Genomic DNA, 20,517 nt, shown 5'->3' with positions numbered 1-20,517 from the left:
AGGAAACGGGCACTACAGCATTGATTCGGGTGGACACACTTAGTGAAATACTTATTTTAATAGTTCAAGTAGGGAGCTGGGTCAGCAGGCGTAGGCTGCAAAGGAACAAGTAAAGGTTTATTCCTGCTGAAAAGAGAAGAAAAGAAACACAATGTTTCAGCTGTGGAGCCTTACCAAGAAAGTTCCACAGCTGAAAAGCTGTGTTTCTTCTCTTTTCTTTTCAGCATAGAATAAACCTTTACTTATTTTAATGGTTTAAAATGTCACCTACAACCTTCATTGTTGAAATAGAACATTTTGACATGTTTATTTTAATGAGATTTTAATGTATGTACTTATGGGTTTTTTTCCCTTTCCTCTTTTAAAACATTACTTATGGCATGGTTTAATGTACCCAGTCAAAGGAAAAGGTAGAATGAATGACTCTTTTAAATTAACTAGGCTAAAGCATTACACAGAGGGCTCTAAATCTGGACTTCATTCCAGTGGAAAGCTATGTTAGATAAACATTAATTTCTTGTAGAAATAATCTGAAACACATTATGGAAAAACTCGTGATCACATACACATGTGTTAATTAATTCATTCATTTCTAATTTACTAGGGGAGCAAGGATAATTCTAAGCCCAATAAGTCCTATTACTGTAATCAATCTATAGAACTAGAAAGTAACAACGAGGACTATTTGACTTTGTAAAATCCAAAATCTTTTTCAGAAAAAAATAATAATATTAATAACACTACTACCCATATTAATAGTAGTGATATGAGCGATCTGAGTGTAAAAAGAAAAACACTTTTCACAGATCCCGCCCGCCACCAGCGCTGACCAGGGCCCCGATCGGGGGTGACCAACAGGGGGAGGGGAGGCAGAGACGTGGTGAGCAGGCTTTCACCCCCCGTGACCCCTAGCATGTAGCTGTGCAGCGCTCCTCCCTCCGCAGACTATCGGCACACAACAGAGAAGCGCGGGGGGCACAACAGGTTGCACGGGCGGACATTTCCAACCCACTTCAAAAGAAGAATCCAAGATTTACAACCAGACAGGAGCAGAACATTCACCCTGCCCGGCCAGAACGAGGCTGTCTCTGTGCAGGTCCAACAGGGAAACCACAGGTCTGGAAATCAAATGCGAACAGCTGTCGCATACTGGAGCTCCCATTATCACATGTGTGCTTTCAATACTTTAGAAGAGAAGAATCGAAATAAAAAGTCATACGTCCGTTTTATGGAATTTGTTAGATTTATGCTGGTCTTACACTAATAAAATAAATGACATTTGGACTAAAGACATTGTATTAAAATTCATAGGCAGAACTGAAATGTGCCTATTCATTTGCCAAGGGAGAATGAAATGAGTTTTTATAGAATCAAAACAGATTTTCCTTACAAATTAATTAACTTTAAATGGACCAAATAATACTTTGTACCTAACTATACATATATATATTTAATGTTAAAATGATTGCAATATAGCTGTACAAGAAAACAGCCCTCCTACTAGTGGTGCCACAACAGGGTCTCACCCAGCAGTGAACTGAAGCTATTAGGGCTCATGGGTCAAAGGTCAAGTTCATTGTTCTGGAGATTAGGAGAGAAGAAAGACAGGAATGAGCTGCTCAAAATTCAGAGCTGTGGGGCTCTTTAAAAAAGGTCAAAACACCCTCCATTTTATTTCTGAATATATGTATATCAATATTGAGAATATTGAGTAAAATATCATTTTGAGCAACACTAAAATTAGAGGTGGGCATGTTAAAGTATGTAGTTCAAGTAGGTAGCTGTGCCAGCATGCCTAGGCTGCAAAAGAAGAAAAAGAAACACAACGTTTTGGCTGTGGCTTTGGGTGTGTTAAGGGGTTAAGAGGTGTTAATGAATGGCGATATTCATGTTTAAAGTGTTATCACCTCTAAATCTGACTTAGGTACACAGGAGAGCATGTGATCGTGGCTGATTCAGTGGCTCCTTAAGTAATCAACATCATTTAGGGAAGCTGTCAGTTTAGAAAATCAGAAACCAGACTGTTGCATAAACTGGGTTAGGAGTACTTGGTAGCAGCCTTTTAGTTTGTTATTTAGATTGACAGGAATTTCCCAAAAACGTAAGCGTTATTTCTTTGAAATTAATTTGCTTTGATAGCTGGTTTTAAGTTGAAAATATCTAACTCCACAGTGGCGCAGTGGTCAGCGTTGCTGCCTCACAGCGCTGGGACCCTGGGTTCAGTTCCAGGGGTGCTGTCTGTGTGGAGTCTGCATGTTCTCCCTGTGTTCACAAGGGATTTCTCTGGGTACACCAGTTTCCTCCCACAGTCCAAAGGCATACTGGTAGATTAACTGGCTTCTGTAAAACTGGCCCTGGCGTGAGTGTGCGTGTCTGTGTGTCTGCCCTGTGATGGACTGTCATTTCATTCAGGGAGTATTCTGCCTTGCCTTGCCTTGTGCTTCCTGGGATAGACTCCAGCTCCCCTGTGACCCCGTACTGGAAAAGCAGATTAGAAAATGAAAACATGAATATCCAACTCCCCAAAAACATATTCTGTCTTTTAAAAAACGATCAATGGCAGAATCCTCATGAGCTATTACACCATACATTCCCCTTATAAAGCCAGTGACCTTAAAGACAAGCTCGTGGAAAGACTGTACAAAACTAGAAGCTGAAACAGAAGAAAGTTCTGTGCTAAGAGTTCCAGATTCCAAACAGGATTGTTTTTATCGGCTCATGTTGCTGGTTAGTGCCGCACGACTAATCCTGGGAATCGGTCTGGCATTTCAAGGGAAACTGCTTCAAAAAACAGAAATGAATCTCTGGCTTTAATCAGCACTGGAGAAGCTCGGAGCTCTCAGTTCACAGTCCTGCTGACGTTACTTTGATGACCCTCACCTTGGTGTACCAATTTGTCTGAACTGGCCCCACACCCCTCTCTTTTTCGCTCAGTCATTACATTAAAGGCAAGCCAGGAATGGGTGACTTCATTTGTCTCATCGCTTTGCCTCAAGCCTTATGTAATAGGATCAATTTTCTCAACACGTGCAGTCCCCGACTCTACTTTTTCTTCATTGCGAAACCAGATCAAATAGTAATTAGCTGCTCGTATATCACTTTGGTTGATCAAAATAACAGAACTGAGGATTGAATGGATGAATTCCCAAAATGTACTACTCACTAGAGCATGTTATGCTGGGTTTTCATGTTTTAAGATTTTGTCTTTGAATTCATTTCATATTTAATTAACACCTGAATGCATGAGAAAGTATCAGGACTGTGGCGGTGTGGGCTGGCTGAAGGTCAATTGCAAAATTACTTCAGTACTAGTCCCATAACAGTAATTACCTGAGTTTCCTGGACATCTTGAAATTACTGCAGCATTCTCCAAATGTTACATTTTTGTTTGCCAAAACTAATATCTTTTCTTGGGTTTTTAAACACCTCAACCTGTCCTTTTTTCCTTTCTTACTTAAAAAAAAATCAACCTGCAATTGTTTTAATAGGCATGGTGCCAGAATACTATTTTTAAGCTGAATAAATCATATGCACACATCTTCTCAAATAAAACTTGAAAAATAAAGTGAGAACATTTTGGCAGATCTAGGTTTTGTGGATGACATAATAATCCACTAAAGGATAATTAACAAACATAAAGAATAGTGCAAATGAGAGTTTAATATTAGAATATTGTTAATGGGATATTGTCTAATTTATTAGAATAAACAGAACTGTGAAAACTGCATACCGCTTGGCAAGTTAGCAGCACTTTATATCAACTACAGATATAAAATGCTCACTTCAGTAGTTACAGACTTTCCTAATTTCAAGTAAATGCATCTGAAATGTCTTTGGCTTGACCTACCTTTATTAAAGAGACAACACCTGACTATATATATATATCATCCTCCTCTCTGAAGAAACGGGGATGATGTGGAGCTGCTGAGCAGTGATCACAGGACATGAAAGTCTCTCATATTTATACTCGTGTGACAACAGGGTGGGTAAAACAAAGAGGCCTTCTCTTCTTCCAGAATGTCAGTTCGGAACTGCAGTTTGCAAATAAATATATAATTAACAATGATAAAGGATTGAGAAAGTAAAATAACATGACTATCTTATGCATGAAAGGGCTTCACAGTTGTCTAATGCTTTCTTTCTCCTGGAATGAACCTCTGCTTCTTGCTCTGTGGCTCACGCACTGATGCAACTGTTTTTCAAATATCACTGTATTGCTAGTCTAGTGAGGACCTGACAGTGCATGACAAAAAACTGTCTGCCATTTAGGTCACACACATGTAATTAAGAGTTTAGATTATAGAAGACTTTTCCTTATAGTGTTCTAGAAGGCACATTTGGTACTGTGCATGTGCTGCAAGGCATGGAGATGCTACCACCTACCTCTACATATGTGCGTGAAAATACAGAAGAGTTCTGGATCATTAGGAAACCCAGGGTTTTTTTTGGCTGACCCACACAGAACAAAATGTTTACCACACTTCTGTGGCAGCAGGTTTGAAAAAGGCGGGGATCTGTATTCCGAAGGGATTATTTTATCATTTTGCCCAGTGTAAAGAAGCGTTTCTCTCACTCTGAGTCAGAATTCGTGACTTCAATGGGAATGCCTTGACTAATTCATGGCCTCCAGGACTGCCTCTAATATTTTATTAAAGCAATGAGGTAAGAGCAATGAGCAAAGAGGGCATGGGTTATCAGGGATATTATCACTGCTTGGTGCGTTATCAGGCATGAGGCACGGTCAATATACATTCTAACTTGTTTATAAAAATGGCGTTCTTTGGCCAGAACAAGAAATTCAGATATACTTCAACAATTGTTTAAAGAGATGTTTTTAGTGCACTGCAAGAAGTGGTGAGAAAAATAGTGCTATAAAATACTGCTTTTCTTGTTGCTGTTTTATTTAGTTCTTTGTTTTGTTAAATGTACAGTATAGCACAGCATTAAATGCTTTTAAACACAGGCATGGCCCAAAACTTGCTAAGAAGTGAGGATAACAGCACAAGTCCAAGCGGTTTAAGAGGCATCTTCCTTCCAAAGATGGTTGTGCTTCCCCAGGAGATATGCAGGACATTTATTTTGGTTTTTAGAAATATTAGAAGTAATCCATCTACTCTATTCCAGTTCTATTTTGTCATGTTGTTATATTAATGAAGGTAAAGTCCTTGACTATTCCATAATTTTACATGGTTCCACCACTCAGTTAAATATTCATGGGTCAACAAATGAGTATAGAAAAGACACACAATCCCAACTACAATGTGTTCCCAACAGCCTTGACAGTTAAATCAATTTTCTTAAGTTCTTCCAGGTATCTTTTATGTAAGTATGCAACTGTGAGCTATGAAATATATATTATAAAGACTCTTTAGCTCACTTTACCCCAAGTTAATAGTTTATTGGCTGATTATTTAATTAACACTGAAAAGTAAAAATAAAGAGTAAAACACACAGAGTTACAGTCACAGAGTGACAAAGAAGGCTTCACAACTGAGACCCGTTTTTCCATGTACTTTTCAGCCTGCTTTGTCCCAGTTAGTCAGATCAGCCACTCAATTCATCTGTTTGAAAAAAGCCTAAAATAATCATTTCCAACATGTTCAAAGAAAAAAAAAATCATCAACTCATGCTGCCAAAAAGAAACCCTAGATCTTTGTCATCAGCTGCAGCTCTACTGCATTAAACGTTGAGTTAATTGCGTAGCCCACACAGATCACACCCAGCGACAGAAAGGAGAGGGGAAAGAGTCTCCCCTGAGCTGCGAAAGGGCCTCAGCAGTAACCTTTAAAACCTTTAAAACCTGCCCCCCTGTGTCATGATCACCCTCCCTGAGCCCATACACTGGTATGTGCTGAATTATTACCCTTATTATTAACTGTTGCTTAGAAGCTTCCACGATGTGGGGAGCAAGCAGAGCTACTAGTGAGAAGAACCTGTCCATTTATTCTTTCAAAGGTACTGAAACATAACTCTCACCGAAACTAATCTAAATAGGGGATCTTCATTGATGGCTCTTTTCCCACACTTCCACACCAAATTCACAAAAAAACTAAAACTAATGTGCACAGTAACTTACATGCACTGCCATGTCAAGACACAACATGGAGATTTTAAATGATTTACTTTTATGCTCTGGGTGCACAGCCTTTCTTTTTCAACTCGGGAAGCCACTGGACCTTATATCAAATAGGCACAGGCTCATGTAATTCAGGACCAGAATAAAATAATGAACAGAGCAACGTTAAGCACTATGTCAAGTCAGAGCCACAGAAATGTCCTGTTTGCAATAAAATCACAGGACTGTCATGCTGCGTTCAACATGTTCAGCAGGCCTGAGGCATGACGCGGACCCTAAACAGCGAGAAGACTTTCTTTATTATTTCATACTTGTAGCTGTGACCCAACAGCAGATCAGCTCAGTCCTCAAGGAACATAAATAACTATGATTTACCGTACTTCAGTAATCTCAGCAGCTATCTTCTACAGCTCGCAACACCATAAGCATCTTGTTTCAGTATCTAACCACAACATGTCTGGATTTAAAAAATAGTTCCTAATCATCTGTTCATCTGGGCAATACTCAAACTGGGAATATCTCTCTAAATTCCAAAGGGTTCCCCCAGGTGGTTTCTAATTAAATGCAAAAATCTGACTTTAATTTTGTGAGTTTTTAAATGCTACACTGTGCAAAAAATAAACAGTGTGCAGGCAGCCTACTGTATGTGATACATTAAAATCCATGTAAAAGAGCTGGGAATTAAAAAAAGCCATCATTTTAACGATCTGCTTTAAACATAATTAAATCAATGTCTTTCACGTATCAGTGAAAACAGCAGCTGCATGATTTTGTTGTATACACACTTTGCAGACACTACTTAACAAGGCACAAAAGGAAACATTCATTGAAGCTGGCACATCAAATTAGAGGGGAATAATTTCTACTGCAACAGACATCAGATAATTTACGAGATGTTTATCCTTTTCTTCCTCGAAGCTGAAATTTGTAAAGCACTTCAGTAATTTTAGAGCTTTTCTCTTTCCTCTGAAATGTTACCAGTTCCTTGTGCTGAATCTCAGCTCGTGGACCACAGATGTTAACATGTTTCAGCTCCCTCTCTTTGTCTATTCTCACACGTCTCCAAGTTCTTCTGTTGTGCTTTCCCCAGTCTGCTGCTGCTCTATCAAGCTGTAATCAATCAGAAAATCACCCTTCAGGAACACAGAATAGGTCTGTGTCCTTAAGACCCAAACCATGCGATCGTCTGGTGCACTTTTTCTTCTTTGTCTTTAATGAAGCAGGATGAAGATTGGTTGTGCCACAAAGGAAAACTCTTTATCATGGATTTAAGGCTGCATTTTATTAAACATTAAATAAGTCATATTTTAAATCAACACTAATGTTGCATTTATTTAACTTCAGACAAAATTTAAATATGTAAAGCACACAATGTATAAATTTGCTAAACGGAGATTTAATATTGAACATTCTCATGTCCTTAAGCAATATTTAAAATATGAATTTGTCAGTATTAAAACAGCAAATGGTGTTTCGTAAGAGCTGCGTTTTTTAAATTATTTTAAATAAATTGTAATACTCAAAAATCCCTTAATGTCTTCTGAAAAATCTTTCCTGATCAACAGGTTGTAAAATGTATTTAAATCAAGACCGTCAATAAATCCCAATTTTTCCACAATAAAATAGATAAATACTTGTTTAAAACTACATGCTGTATGTTAATGTCTTCTAATATATTTTTTATTTAGCCAAAAATGTCGAGGCCTTATTCTATTAGACATTTTTAGTAGACAAATCACAAAGTAATTCCAAAATGTGTTTTCAACGAATAACTAACAAGACTGATTCCACGGTCCTTTATTATTGACAAAAGCTTTAAACCATTATTCTGTTGCTGATAATACTCAAAGTAGTTCCTACAGACGTTAGACGGTATAACACAATCTTCACAACTGAGCAGAAAGACTGCTGCCGTCAGCGGGTATGATTGTTAACCTGTAGGGTTTTTTTTCCCTCAAATTAGATGTAGATTTTTACTCTGAGAGATTTGCAAACATTAATAATAACTGCAGTGTCTGTTTCATTGGTAGTCACGATGGCCTGGCAGTAAAGAATAAGAAACAACCACTACAAAACTCGCCGGTTTAAACCCTTTAAAAGTGGACGGGGGAAAAAAACCAGCAAACTATGTTGGGGTTGTTGTTGTTTTTTTTTTCCTGAACATAAAGTTCCTTCCATCAGTATCTGGACGGCATTTTATCCATTTTTTCCGCTCTTCCGAAGCTTAAACTAGCCGGTGCGTGAATCGGTGGGATTTAAAAGGGTAACAAGCCAGTGCACAGCTCGTCAGCATGCCCTTTTCAAGCTGGTCCCAGTTCACGCGCACCATGTGTGGCGATGCCCCACGGATTGTTATGCTGCTTCAATGGGAGAAAGGAGAAGCACAAAGCGCAGTGTCCACAGTGAATATCGAAAAAGTAACCATGGAAGCATTTGTCCACTTGTCAATGGGTACCTCAGCCATTCATTTAATCACATCACTGAATCAATATTTGAGCTTTTCAAATTTATTATTCCTGGGGTAAATTTGGCATATTGCGAAAGGGGCTTTATTTCCCTCGCTCAAAGCTTTTAATCTTTTTTTTTTACCATGAAAATACTGTCCTCGGTGCGAGCTGTCGAGCATCTGTTAAACAGCACAATAAAAGGCGCTCTTATCCCGCCGGTTGAAAACGCTTTGGGGGCGCATCTTGGCACACGGCTTTGGAAACGTAATTAGAATTTCAGGACTGTTGACAAACGTTGCCATTCTGTCCAGACCAAATTACTCGCGATAAAGTTTAAGAAGTTTCTAACAGAGGCAGCTTAATAGCATAAACAAACAAACTGACTGATGAAAACAAAAACCACGAAGACAAAACGCGTTGAAATCTGCGTCATGTACCCCGAGTTAAACAAACGCAATCCGCAGGGGGAAAAAAGTAGCTTCAAATTTTAGAAGAAAAACATTTTAAAGCAAAGACATGAATATAATGACTCTGTATTAATACAACACTTAGGGCACCTGCTTATAATGTTTTATAAAGAATTACTTACCTGACGCCTAACTCTGATTACCAACCCACGACAAATTCAGAGAGCTCCGCGAAGATACCATCTAGGATCAGTTTCCAGAAATATTAGTTAACTGCAGCAGCCTCCTGTCAGAACATTGTGCCGGTTGACAAACACACTCTTGTGAAGCGCAGTCTTAATTCTCGCATTCCCGGGACCCGGTGCCTTATGTGCTACTGCGGCTTATCTCCCTGTACGCACGGAGGGAAAAAAAACCCCATCACCCAGGACACGCCGGGATAAAATAACTGGCAACTGTATTTCTTCTGTCTGGATGAACGAGGTCTGGCCTCGGTGACCCTAGGCTTTTTGTTCAGTTCAAGTGAATGATAAAATGCCTTCGGAGAGAGGGAGTTCTCCTGCACAGCCCTGATGCTCTCCAAACAAAACTACTGTATGCGCTAGCCCCCGGCGCTCTCCGCCGCACACAGACGGGATGTGCTCCGCTCATTCGCCCAGTGCCGAGCGAACAGCTCCACCCAGCGAGCTGTTTTCTTTACCCGTTTATTTGGGAAAAGCAGATCAAAATTAGCGTTCTAAAAATGACCTGTGGTAGACCACAATAAAAATATATATATATATTCATTTCCATAACGTGTTGGTTCAAAGCAAATAGCGCCACCCGTATTCGTCATGGTCTGACCGCACAAACGACGGCCCCTGCAGCATTCGAAAGCTCGTATTAATTAATGTCCGTGTTTAATGTAAAGCAGGCATTGCTTTTCGTGAGCAGCAGTGATCCGAGAACTGTTTTCCAACTTTTGAAAGTCTGACTCCCTTCAACTACTGCAATTTTCGACAACTCCAACTCTCACATTGTGTAATGATTTTTTTTTTATGAATTTGTTTGCCCGGTAGCTTTCAGTTTGTTTTTTCGCGCGACAACATCGTATTTCAAAGTTACCCTACTTTTGATCCACATTAAATATGCAGTACACAGAAAATTATACTCTAAAGCAGAGTACCCCCCCCCTAAAGGAGGTTCCCAGGTCTGTTCCTGGAGATCCCAACATTTACTGGTTTTCATTCTAGCCGACATTAATTAATTAATTGAAGACTAAATTGAACTAACAAGTTGCTTGACTGGAATATATGTTTTTTTTTCGGCTCAGAACTTTGAAATTGTGTTTATCTTATGGGAAAGACATTACATTACGAAAGCACACTAAGACATGTTCGAGCGCTGAAAATAGTCCGACAGTCTATTAAGGGGTTGATTGCGCCGCCGGAAGCTGGACCAAAACCCCGGCAGGAGTTGGGCCCCCCGGATCAGGACTTCTCTCAAGCAGTGGAGCCTCAATCCAGCCGGCTTTGTAAATCTCCACTAAACCATGAATTTCGAAAAGGCGTGGGGCAATTCAGTGGTGATCCGGTAAGCAGGTGATTTGCTAAATTAAACTCAGAGGTTATTAAATACTCCAGTCTTGGTGACCTTTTGCCTTTTAGGATCAGAGTTCTCCTTATTAAATGCGTTACTTGCTTAATTCATCATTCATACAGTAATTTACAGGTGTTCCCAGTCTTTAGAAGCAGCTGACCTGTAGAACTGCAGGACCAGAGTTGGATATCCCAGCTCCGAAGAGTACATCTTAAAAAATGGGGCCTTATTGGTTTATGCAGAACTTCCAGCTTTTTTAATTATCAGGCTCTGGATGGAGCGACTGAGGATTGTACTGACTGTGGCTCTTCACAATGTCCTCCAAAGGAGCCTAAAAACAAGGGATTCGATGCAGGACAAGCGAATTTGCAACTTTAAATTTCTAATGCTCAGTAAGTTGGAACCACTAGTGTTTCTGTTTTGAATCCAGTGGTTTCTTATGAAACAACTGCACAGAAACCATTAGTACCAGTATGGAGTGCATGAAACTGAAACGAGTGGAGATTTATATAGAACTCAGGCTAGACAGGATTCTTTAGGGAGCTAGAAGTAACTTTGTGGTACTGTACTGAGCACCAATTATCTATATTTTAAGTATAGTGTTGTGCACGATAAAATAGCAGCACATCTACGTTACATGTCCGTTTCAGTGTATTGTTGGGACAGAGCAATGAATCACTGCCAGACACATCTTACACATTAAGACAACTTTGGAAGAAGAAAATTCTTGGTTCTTATCAATTCAGTTATTACTGAGTAAGTACCAAATACCAGTATTCCCGAATGCTACAACAACAGAAGAGCGCTTTAATGAGAACTAAACAAACAATGAAATATTGAAACCCTTAGACAGGGAAAGCCTGTACAGTATATTGTGACACTTTAAGCAAGGTGGTGAAAAGTCGTGAAAGGAAAAGACTATCATCTACTGTAAGCCCATTGTCTTCAATTACATTCATTGCAGATGTCAAGACACAGACAGATAAGTGTAAGTAGATTCAGGAAAAAGAAAAGCAAAAAAGCTTTTATCTGAGCTAAGGGTTAGGGTATGTCTGGCAAAGAGCCAAGACAGTTTGTGGATTCAAATACTGTGAGAACATTTAGAATAGTGGTCCTCTGTCCTGCTCCTGGGAGATTCCTGTGTCTTCTGGGCTTTGCTTTGACTGAGCTCTTAATCACTGAAGCTAACTGATCACTAGCTGATTAAGTATATTTTGTGAGTTTTTAAGAAAGTGAATGGGACTAGTAATTAGGAGATGCAAACATAAGTGTCATTTCCACCTGTGTCTAAACATCATTAATCAGACACCTATTCAGAGATGCTTCGACAGAAATTAGGCAACAAACATCTAACAGGCAAGTTGAGGAGATTAAGAATGAAGTCGAGTTTGCAAAATGTCTTTGCCACAATGCACTTACAAATGAGTATTTCTGAAATTCAAGACTGGGTTCAGATATAGGTTAAAAAAAGTGCCTTTAATGCAAGCAGTTGAATTACAGAGATTAATTAACCAAAATGATTAAGAGCTCATCTGGAAAGAAAATAAAAAGACACAGCAGTAAAGAACAACATTTTTAACCAATGCTTAAGAACATGATATGTGGAGACTTTTGTTTTCATAAGATACAGGCAAAAGGCACAATCAACACAGGCTGAATTGAATCCTTAAACCTGATCTTATGCTCTTAACAGTTAATTAAGAGGGGATTTGGGGAGGTGTTATTGGAGCAGAACACTTTGACCCTCAACTAATTCCAGTAAACTTTCAAAATGTAAGATCTTTATGCAAGATTTAATAAAAGCATCAGTTATTAGAGAAACTGAATTTCATAGGAAAATACATTTTAATCTAGATTTGTGCAACATGTCTAGGTTCTAACTCCACTGTCTTTTAAGAATTAAATGTGAGTAGTTTTAAACTTATGTTTTACAGAGAGAATGTATGTACAATAAGGTTACAAATCAGAGCAAGCTGTCCAGGTTATCTTGTTTTACTAACGTAATGATCCAAGAATTATGTTTCTTAAAGAACTCATTTCTCTGTCCCAGAATAAAATGACTTCGATCTGCCACAACAAGGGAGATGGCATTTAATGTTGACAAGAGCAGAATATGTAATATAATGTACTGTAGATTACAAAATGCCAAACAATTGCTTTGAGATAGAAAGACAAAGAAACTGTCTATTTTTTAACGTCTATAGACAATGCATGGCAAACACACAAAAATAAAGGCAGAGAACATGTTAGAATATATATATATAAAACTAATTCAAGTGGAGATTGTGTTAAAATTGTAACAATGCATCATTAAGGCCACACTTGGAATATTGTGTCCAATTCTGGCCTAGAACTGGTCCAAAAAAGAGTAGCATCCCCAGGCTTGAAGTAGGCTCATAGGCTAAAGGAATTGAAGGTCTGGAGGAAGAGGAGGAGAGGAAGGGCGCAGGTATAGGGAGAGGTACTGTAACAGAATGGAGAGACACATGAGCAGAGGGCTGGAGAACGGGAAGAGAAAAGGAGGCCTGACTTTGATCAAGGAAGTACATCCAGGAGGCAGAGATAGGGGAGGAAATGTGTGATTGGCCTAAAACTCTTTTTAATTTTTTAAGCTTATATTGTGTTTGAACATTTCTTTAGTTAATCTGAATACTCTAGAGTAGCATTTCTAGACTAGCAATCAGAGTGTGGTGCCAGACCTGTAGTCATTAAACCACTGATTTCTAAAGAGCTGATACAATTCAACTGTGATCAGTTAAACAGGAGATTTGATTTCTGTTTTAATTGAGTAACTAAGAGGTTGTTTGAGACCAAATTCTGAAGACCACTGAGCCCTGAAGGCTCATTCTTCAGCGACTCAATCAAAGTAAGATAAGGTGGGAAAAAGAGGGGAGAATTCTGTACCTGCTGGCTGTGAAATCTCCCAGTGACTTTTGACCATTTGAGTCATATGATGTATTCAAGACTGACACCCCTGTCACACACATCACTCCGTGACTTTTATCAGGAGGTACTGAAGACGGAGCAGGAAAAAGAGACGAGCTCTAACATCTTCACGCATGTATCCTAGCCTGTCAAAACATCTGACTCCAACAGGTTAATCAGTTATTCTTGCAAGATTAACAATTAAGGCTATGTTGTGTATGTTGTGTTTCTGAAATGCTGTAGTACACTACAGGCCAATGTCACTCAGTCTAGGCACATGCATTTTATTCAATGGCATATGTTTGCCCCAGGAAATTCTTAACTACAGCACCAGGCCCGATTAAGCAATTAGGGATCAATTAAAGTACTTGTTAGAAGGTGAGGAGAACTGTAGTGGCATAGAATGCAGATTGGAAGGCTATAATTCCTATCCACTCCAGTGTTTCACACCCCCTCTAGAGGCTAAAAATGGAAATAGCTTCCTTCCCTTGTTGCAGCTATTTAATTAAATGGCAGCAGACTCTTAATAAAGCATTGTTTTAGTTACATGTGTTTTAGAATGAATGAATTCAACTTCTTTGTTTTGCTTCATTAGTTGAAGTGATTGCTTCCTTTCAGCGCACAGTTTGGGTTTTACTACATTGGTAGTTCCAAGGCAGCCTTCTGTTGGTTTGAGATTTGTGAAAGCTGGACACATTTCTGTGCACTTTTCGTCTCTCCAGCCTGCACTACCAAGGGGATGTCTCTGGGATAAAAGGTGTTTGCTTTCACATACACTGGAAGAGACATTTTTAGTGTAACCAATGGAGAATGCCATGTGTGAATTACTTACACACAGTAGCCTAGGAAACCCACAATTGAGGCAGTAGGGAACTAGAAAACATTTAATGTCAAAGGCAAAAGCACCTCTTTGTATCTGCAGACAAAAGACAGAAGGAGTTGTTCTGCCCTTGAGAAGTGAAAATATTAACTGAATTTTGTGGGATATTTTGTAATATGATCTAATAGTGAGAAAGATTTTTCTCTAGTATGTTTTCTTTTGGTAGGATTCATAGAAATGAAGATGCAGTATGTGCTGAAAAAGAAAATTTTACTAGGATTTTTAATCGTGAACCCTTGTTTTTGAGGCAAACAATTATTTTCTATTCATTTAAACAAAGTGTAATATCTGGACTTTAAAAAATACACGATAACACATGCCTAAGTGAACACTGCAACTTTTGTATAACTAAAGTTGCATTAGAAACTCTTCCTTATGCATGATGCTTCATACATAATTTCATACAGAATTCCCACAAGATGTTAACCACACATTTTCAATGTACAAATTATTACTATTGTTTTCAATTGTTTTTGCAGCTCTTATTATTCATTTGATTTCATTAGTCTAACCCTTGTTCCGTGAAATTACTCCCCCTCTCCCGACCTTTCTGAAGTGCGATTTTAAAGGAATATAAATGCAGGACTAAGAGGACTAAGTAGGTTCCAGTGTGGCCTATTAAAGGGGAAGCTAAGGAACACTTTTGACCTTTAAACAGAAAGCTTTGTGGGACCATTATCACTACTACTAGTGCAATAAGCAGATGGGTTCCCCAGGCAGACTTATTTTCAAAACAATTTCTGGACTGTATAAATGCCATGCTAAAGATGATGATAGATTGCATAAGAAAAGCATACGTTTTAACAAAGTTATCCTGAAACTTGAATCGCACCTCCCCCCTTCTCTTGCTGACAGGGTCATCTCCACCTAAATCCTCTTTATTCATTTGCAGATCTCGTCTGTCCTCACCTCACCTCTCATCACCTCTCCTCCCCCCTGAGTTTGGACACTCATTCTCACCCGCTTCATGCCCTTTCTTTCCCACTCCCCAACCATTCTTACCAACTCCATCTCTTATTCTCCTTTGCATTGTTTATCTCTCCCTCGCATCTGAAGAAGGCTCCACAGCCAAAAAGTTGTTTCTTTTCTTTACCTTTCAACATGGAAAGGCCCTTGACCTGTTCCTTCGCAGCCTACGGATGCTGAGGCAGCTCCCGTCCTGACGCTGATTAGCTGACCGTATCAAAATGGCAGCTTTCACACAGGTGGGGAGATCTATGCACTAGTGATAGAATATCGATGGTCTTTCCCCACTCAGCCACGCCCGCCAGACGCCAACGTGCGTCATTGCGTCGTGTGCGCCGGTGACGTGGCTAAACAATCGCCTAGTTCAAGGACTGCAGGGGGATGGCGGAGTGAAATTAAGTCTGTGCCTCTGAATATAAGGTAAATATTTGACAACGCGGCTTTTATTGAGTGCTTCCAGGAGGCGAGGGTGCTTCAGCGGAGGCTGTTAAGTGTGGTTTGGCGCTTTACTGTGAGGCTCAGCAAGGCTGAAGTGAGGAAGCGAATGGAGATCTTGCTGGCGTGTCAATTCCAGCCTGCTCTGAGGTTTAACGTTTTCTGACCCCTTTAAAGATGGGGAGCGCTGTCCTTTCTGGGCTTTGCTAGTCCATAATGGCTTTACAAGCGTTATATAGCGTTTGGAGCACCGGTGTCGTACAGAAGACGACCAGAGGTTTGTTTTTCTTGCTTGCACTTCTGTAGGATAGTTTTTTTTCTCGCTAAAGTTCAACCGAGCATCACTTCTGGGTTCAAAACGTTATTGAACGCCACATCCGAAAAAGTATGTGCTTTACCGTAGGTTCGCCAAATACTTAGAGAAACGGTATAACCGGTCTACATTGTTGAGTAAGAAGACACGGAGAGCTGGATTAGATCAAGTCCAAGGTTCAAGTCCTGAAAATATGCAAAACCGCGGCTCGGCGGGTTAGGCAAATGTGCTTTATTTAACTGAGGATTATGCAGGTGGTTGAGGCTGGGGGTACACAAGCACAGTAATCCGCGACATTGATGCAATTATCATTTTTCTCGACTACAGTGAGAGTCTGCATTTAAGCCTCAGAGCACTGTACGGTCACAGATGTGTCCCTGCTTTAACCCCGGTTCCGATCTGAGTCCACGGGGGGAATACAGTCCAGTCTTTAGGGCTGGTGCTGGCTGAGGTCTTGGACGGGCATTCGTCTTCTGGTTGAACGATGGGAAAATTGTTTTTGCTTCTGGAAATCAGCGAGGCAAGTCTGCACAAGTGTCGATGGCCAGAAGACGGGCTTAGGTAATGAATGGTTTCAGGTCTTTAGCAATAGATGAAAATTGGAGCTTGGCCTTAAAATACCCGGGGAGTGCGGAGTTGTGGTTAGGCTGAGTTGGTGTTGTGCTCTTGAGCAAGGTTCTCCACTCAGATTGGTCCTGTGGGAGTCCTGCTGAATCAGTGGAGCACTGGCTTATCTATGAAAGGGAGAATTTATTGTCTGTACTACCAGGGTGAGCACCCTTTTAGTGTCATACTGTCTTAGCATTACTGTTGGCTGACAGGAGGATCATAAGAACACTAATGTGTTTGTCCGCAATATGACGTCCGCAAGGACGATGTGGTGGCTCTGTGGCTAAGGATCTGTGCCTGTGGCTGGAAGGTTGCCGGTTCGTATCCCGTGGCCGGCAGAGGAATCCTACTCCGTTGGGCCCCTGAGCAAGGCCCTTAACCCCAACTGCTCCAGGGGCGCCGTATAAATGGCTGACCCTGCACTCTGACCCCCAGCTTCTCTCCCTGTCGGTGTGTCTTATGGAAAGCGCAAGCTGGGGTATGGGAAAAGATGAATTCCTAATGCAAGAAATTGTATAGGGCTAATAAAGTGATGTTAATGTTAATGTCCTGCTTTCTTCTGAGCAGGGATTGAGTTTTGCCAGCTCCTTAGAAAGCAAGAGATACTGACCATTTAATATGAGGCTGTAGTTAATTTCTAAGACACTGAATTAGATTTTTGACTGTGGTAATATATTAACCTGTACAGTAATCAAGCATGGGAGCGCTTCAGCTTGCTGTCCCCAGCCTTTGTCCTTGACCAGCCGTTCTCTTTCCCTCTGCCCTGAATCTCAGCAAGAAGCATGACGGGAAGGAGCCAGCCGTGTGGTTTCCAGCCGGTGAATGGTGGACATGCGTACGTGTTGGGAAACAACCTGGCTGGCGAGAGCGAGGTCTCTGAAGAAGACGGCGAGTGTTACGAGCTGCGGGCCCGAGGCCGGGAGCGGACGCGGAGGAGCACGTCCCGGGACAGGATGGACGACATCGTGTACCTGGTCCGGGACGTCCAGGAGGGGGACACGTTGAACGCCATCGCTCTGCAGTATTTCTGCTCGGTGAGTCTTCTCAGTTTTCCCTTTTCGGGGGTTGTGTGTTCATGTGTATTTACTGGACCAACATCCGTTTTGTGCCTTGTGTTTCTAAGCTCGTTACAAACCATAACGAGCAAGCAATAACAGGCTCTTTTGTTTCTTTAGACAGCACCCGTCTTCTGCAACAGGTTTTCATGCTGGACATGGATGAGTTTTCAGCAGCCTTGGAAGTTCCCAACATAATAATGGCTCTTGACCATCTCACATGGGTGTTTGTCTATAAATTTATGATTATTATAAATGGGTTACTCAATCCTTCTGAGAAAAGCTGCAGTATTGGTGTTGATATAAACCACTTGTGTGCTTTCATAATTATTTACAAAACCGCTTACAGCGTCTAAAATCTGATTGATATGTTTCATGCCTTCCAGTACTAAGAAAGTCACACAGTGTTCCATCCTGGGTCCTACTCTTTTCTGCATCTGTACTGTTGCTTGGAATCCAGCAGACACTAGGCCACCTCTGGTGTAGCCATTAATAGGCACCTATATTAGAGTCCAGTTTTGCTTGATTGCATCTCAATTTTGCAGCAGTCATACCTCAGGTCTTGTTAAAAAAGGAAACAGTTACCAGTATCTAGAATGTATCAGTTCCTGAGTGCATTGGTGTTTAATGTCAGCGCTTGCTGTAGACACTCAGCAGGGAAGCTGTGTCTCTTTGAGGGAAAAGTAAAAATAAGTGAATAAATGGCAGCAAAAAACACTCCCGCTGAGGAATTTTTTGCCTGAGTTGTTTGTGTCCTGTGTTGGTTATGTACTTTGGAATACTTGAGAAGATATACACTTTCAGATGTATCTTCCTGATGTGTTCCATAATACAAAGCAGTAAAACACCTCTGCTGTTACCTGAATTCTATGCTGCCTCCCCAGAACAGAGGTGATACCTGAACCGTACGTCTTTAGATGGATTCGTTTGCATATACAGTGCCTTTAGAAAGTCTACACACCCTTTCCAAAGTAACACATTTTATGGCCTAACAACCTGAAATCAAGATGCATTAAATCAGAATTTATTTTACTTTTATTTACACATTGTAACACACAACCTCCAAATGAAAAAAAAAATCTCAAGTACTCTCAAGTAATTAGAAATGAAAACCCTGAAAAGTGGGTTGGATAAGTGTATTTGCATAACTTAATTAGCTCTTGCCTTTACCAAATTGCCGAAGCACGCAACCAGTCCCCACCTGTGTTCGGTTGCAAACTGAAGCCCAGCGTGTTTAAACATGAGCAGTTCTATTGCCGATTTCAGTTCCTGTGAACAGGATCTGAGCATGTCATGATTTCAGACGTAATTCAGCTAATTCGTTCCTCAATATTCTGAATATTTAAATTCTGAATTGAAATGGCAAGATCGCAATTCCTGCTGTGTTTCAGGTCGCAGACCTCAAGAGAGCCAACAATCTCCTGAACGAGCAGGACTTTTTCGCCCTGAGGTCTGTCAGGATCCCCGTGAAGCGGTTCAGCGTCCTGACTGAGACCCACGGCTCGGCGGCGCCCCCGCTGGCCTCCCCTGGACCACGGCACTGCTCGGAGGCCCCCAGCAGTGAGACTGCCCCCGACTCCTCCTCCTCCTCCTCCTCATCGGCGGCGGCAGAGAGCGCCGGCAGCTTCCTTCAGGGTGTGGACAAGGACATCGAGCAGCTGGTGAAGTCGGCGGACAGCTCGCGGGGCGGCCTGAGCGAGGTGGTGTCCTCGCTGAGCGCGTCCCCGCGGCGGTCGGGCGAGGCCGGGCGCAAGCCGGCCGGCCGGAAGGACCCCTACTACGGGGCCGACTGGGGCATGAGGTGGTGGACGGCGGTGGCGATCATGCTGGTCGTGGGCATCGTGACGCCCGTCTTCTACCTCCTGTACTACGAGGTGCTGGCGAAGGCCGGCGTCGGCCATCATTCCACCACGGAGTCCCTGCGCGCCACCGGCCCGGCCCCCACGCCGGCTCAGAGCCCGCCGCACGGGCCCCCGACAGCGAAGCAAGGGGGCCAGCCAGAGGCACCGGGGCAGAAGGGGGCCGCGGCCCTTTCCCCCCGCGGGTGAGACCGGCTCGCCTGGAGCGGGGAACGCGCTCACGAGATTCTGTGCAATCTTTCGAGTACTCGACAGGACCGCGCATCGCGGTTTTTCGGACCGCGAGGAAAGACCATGGAGAGCGAAGAAGAGCGCGCGATGGTCAGAGATACTGCTATTTTATGAGAGAGAAAATTCCCCTTGTGTTACAGATTTCTTGTTTTCTTTAAAGTGTTTTGCAAAACTGCCACTATATTATATGATAAGGAATATTTTTGGTACTGTAAGTCGTTTTGGTTGAATGCCTCGTAATTTATAAGTGTAAACCAGTATTTTTTTCATGTTTTAATGAGGAGAATGCATTATAACTGAACTTTTTCTTCAGGTCCGTAACACATGGGTTTGTGAGTTTTTCCAGGAAATGGAAGCATTATTAGGCTTCTCTCTGTTAAGAGTGGTTTTAGTCCAATAAGTGCATAATAATGCATTTTTATAATGCAGAATTGTTACTTTAAACCTACATTAAGTTTTTTTTTCCTGTTATCTGTAAACTTGTCCATTGGATAAAAACAAGGTCACCTACAGTATACTTGTGTGCCTTCTCTTTTTGGAAAAATTTCAAGTTAATATTTGAAAGAAATAATAAATATATTTTGGATACGCAGCAGTGCTTTAGTGTTGTTTCTTAGTGATGCCACTGTATAGCACGAAATTAATAATAACCTCATGATTCTTTATTTAGAACACATTTCTTGTTCTTACCCTGTATCGAACAACTCCCACAGTTAATCTGTTTTTTTCTAAAGTC

At 41.2% G+C, this 20,517-nt stretch overlaps 2 protein-coding genes across 5 annotated transcripts in view; one reads left to right on the top strand and one right to left on the bottom strand.

The window, feature by feature from the left end:
• Positions 1–9,714, bottom strand: part of adgrv1 (adhesion G protein-coupled receptor V1) — a 203,674-nt gene extending 193,960 nt beyond the window's left edge. For all 3 annotated transcript variants that reach the window (XM_088630676.1, XM_088630677.1, XM_088630678.1), the window contains exon 1: positions 9,113–9,714. The gene's annotated coding sequence lies outside the window, so the exon portion shown is untranslated. The remainder of the gene's footprint in view (positions 1–9,112) is intronic.
• A 5,862-nt stretch (positions 9,715–15,576) lies between these two features.
• On the top strand, positions 15,577–20,373 carry lysmd3 (LysM, putative peptidoglycan-binding, domain containing 3). Of its 2 annotated transcripts, none has more exons than XM_088630672.1 (3): positions 15,577–15,699; positions 17,411–17,670; positions 19,083–20,373. In XM_088630672.1, exons 2-3 carry the CDS (start codon positions 17,419–17,421, stop codon positions 19,737–19,739), a joined length of 909 nt encoding a protein of 302 aa, XP_088486798.1. In that variant the 5' UTR covers positions 15,577–15,699; positions 17,411–17,418; the 3' UTR covers positions 19,740–20,373. The 2 variants fall into 2 exon arrangements, with proteins under 2 accessions (XP_088486798.1, XP_088486796.1); XM_088630670.1 differs by lacking the exon at positions 15,577–15,699 and adding an exon at positions 15,706–15,991.
• Positions 20,374–20,517: the final 144 nt, after the last annotated feature.

The sequence above is a fragment of the Lepisosteus platostomus genome, chromosome 4, assembly GCF_059453375.1.
Source record: "Lepisosteus platostomus isolate fLepPlt1 chromosome 4, fLepPlt1.hap1, whole genome shotgun sequence".
Taxonomy (NCBI): Eukaryota; Metazoa; Chordata; class Actinopteri; order Semionotiformes; family Lepisosteidae; genus Lepisosteus; species Lepisosteus platostomus.
This window is presented reverse-complemented; position numbering and strand designations above follow the sequence as displayed.

Bases quoted from the DNA above. Each gene is read 5' to 3' on its own strand.
- lysmd3 (XM_088630670.1), top strand. From the start codon at position 15,931: ATGGCTTTACAAGCGTTATATAGCGTTTGGAGCACCGGTGTCGTACAG. The intron at 15,992-17,410 runs GTTTGTTTTTCT...CCTGAATCTCAG, and splicing joins CGTACAGAAGACGACCAGAG to CAAGAAGCATGACGGGAAGG. The intron at 17,671-19,082 runs GTGAGTCTTCTC...GCTGTGTTTCAG, and splicing joins CTCTGCAGTATTTCTGCTCG to GTCGCAGACCTCAAGAGAGC.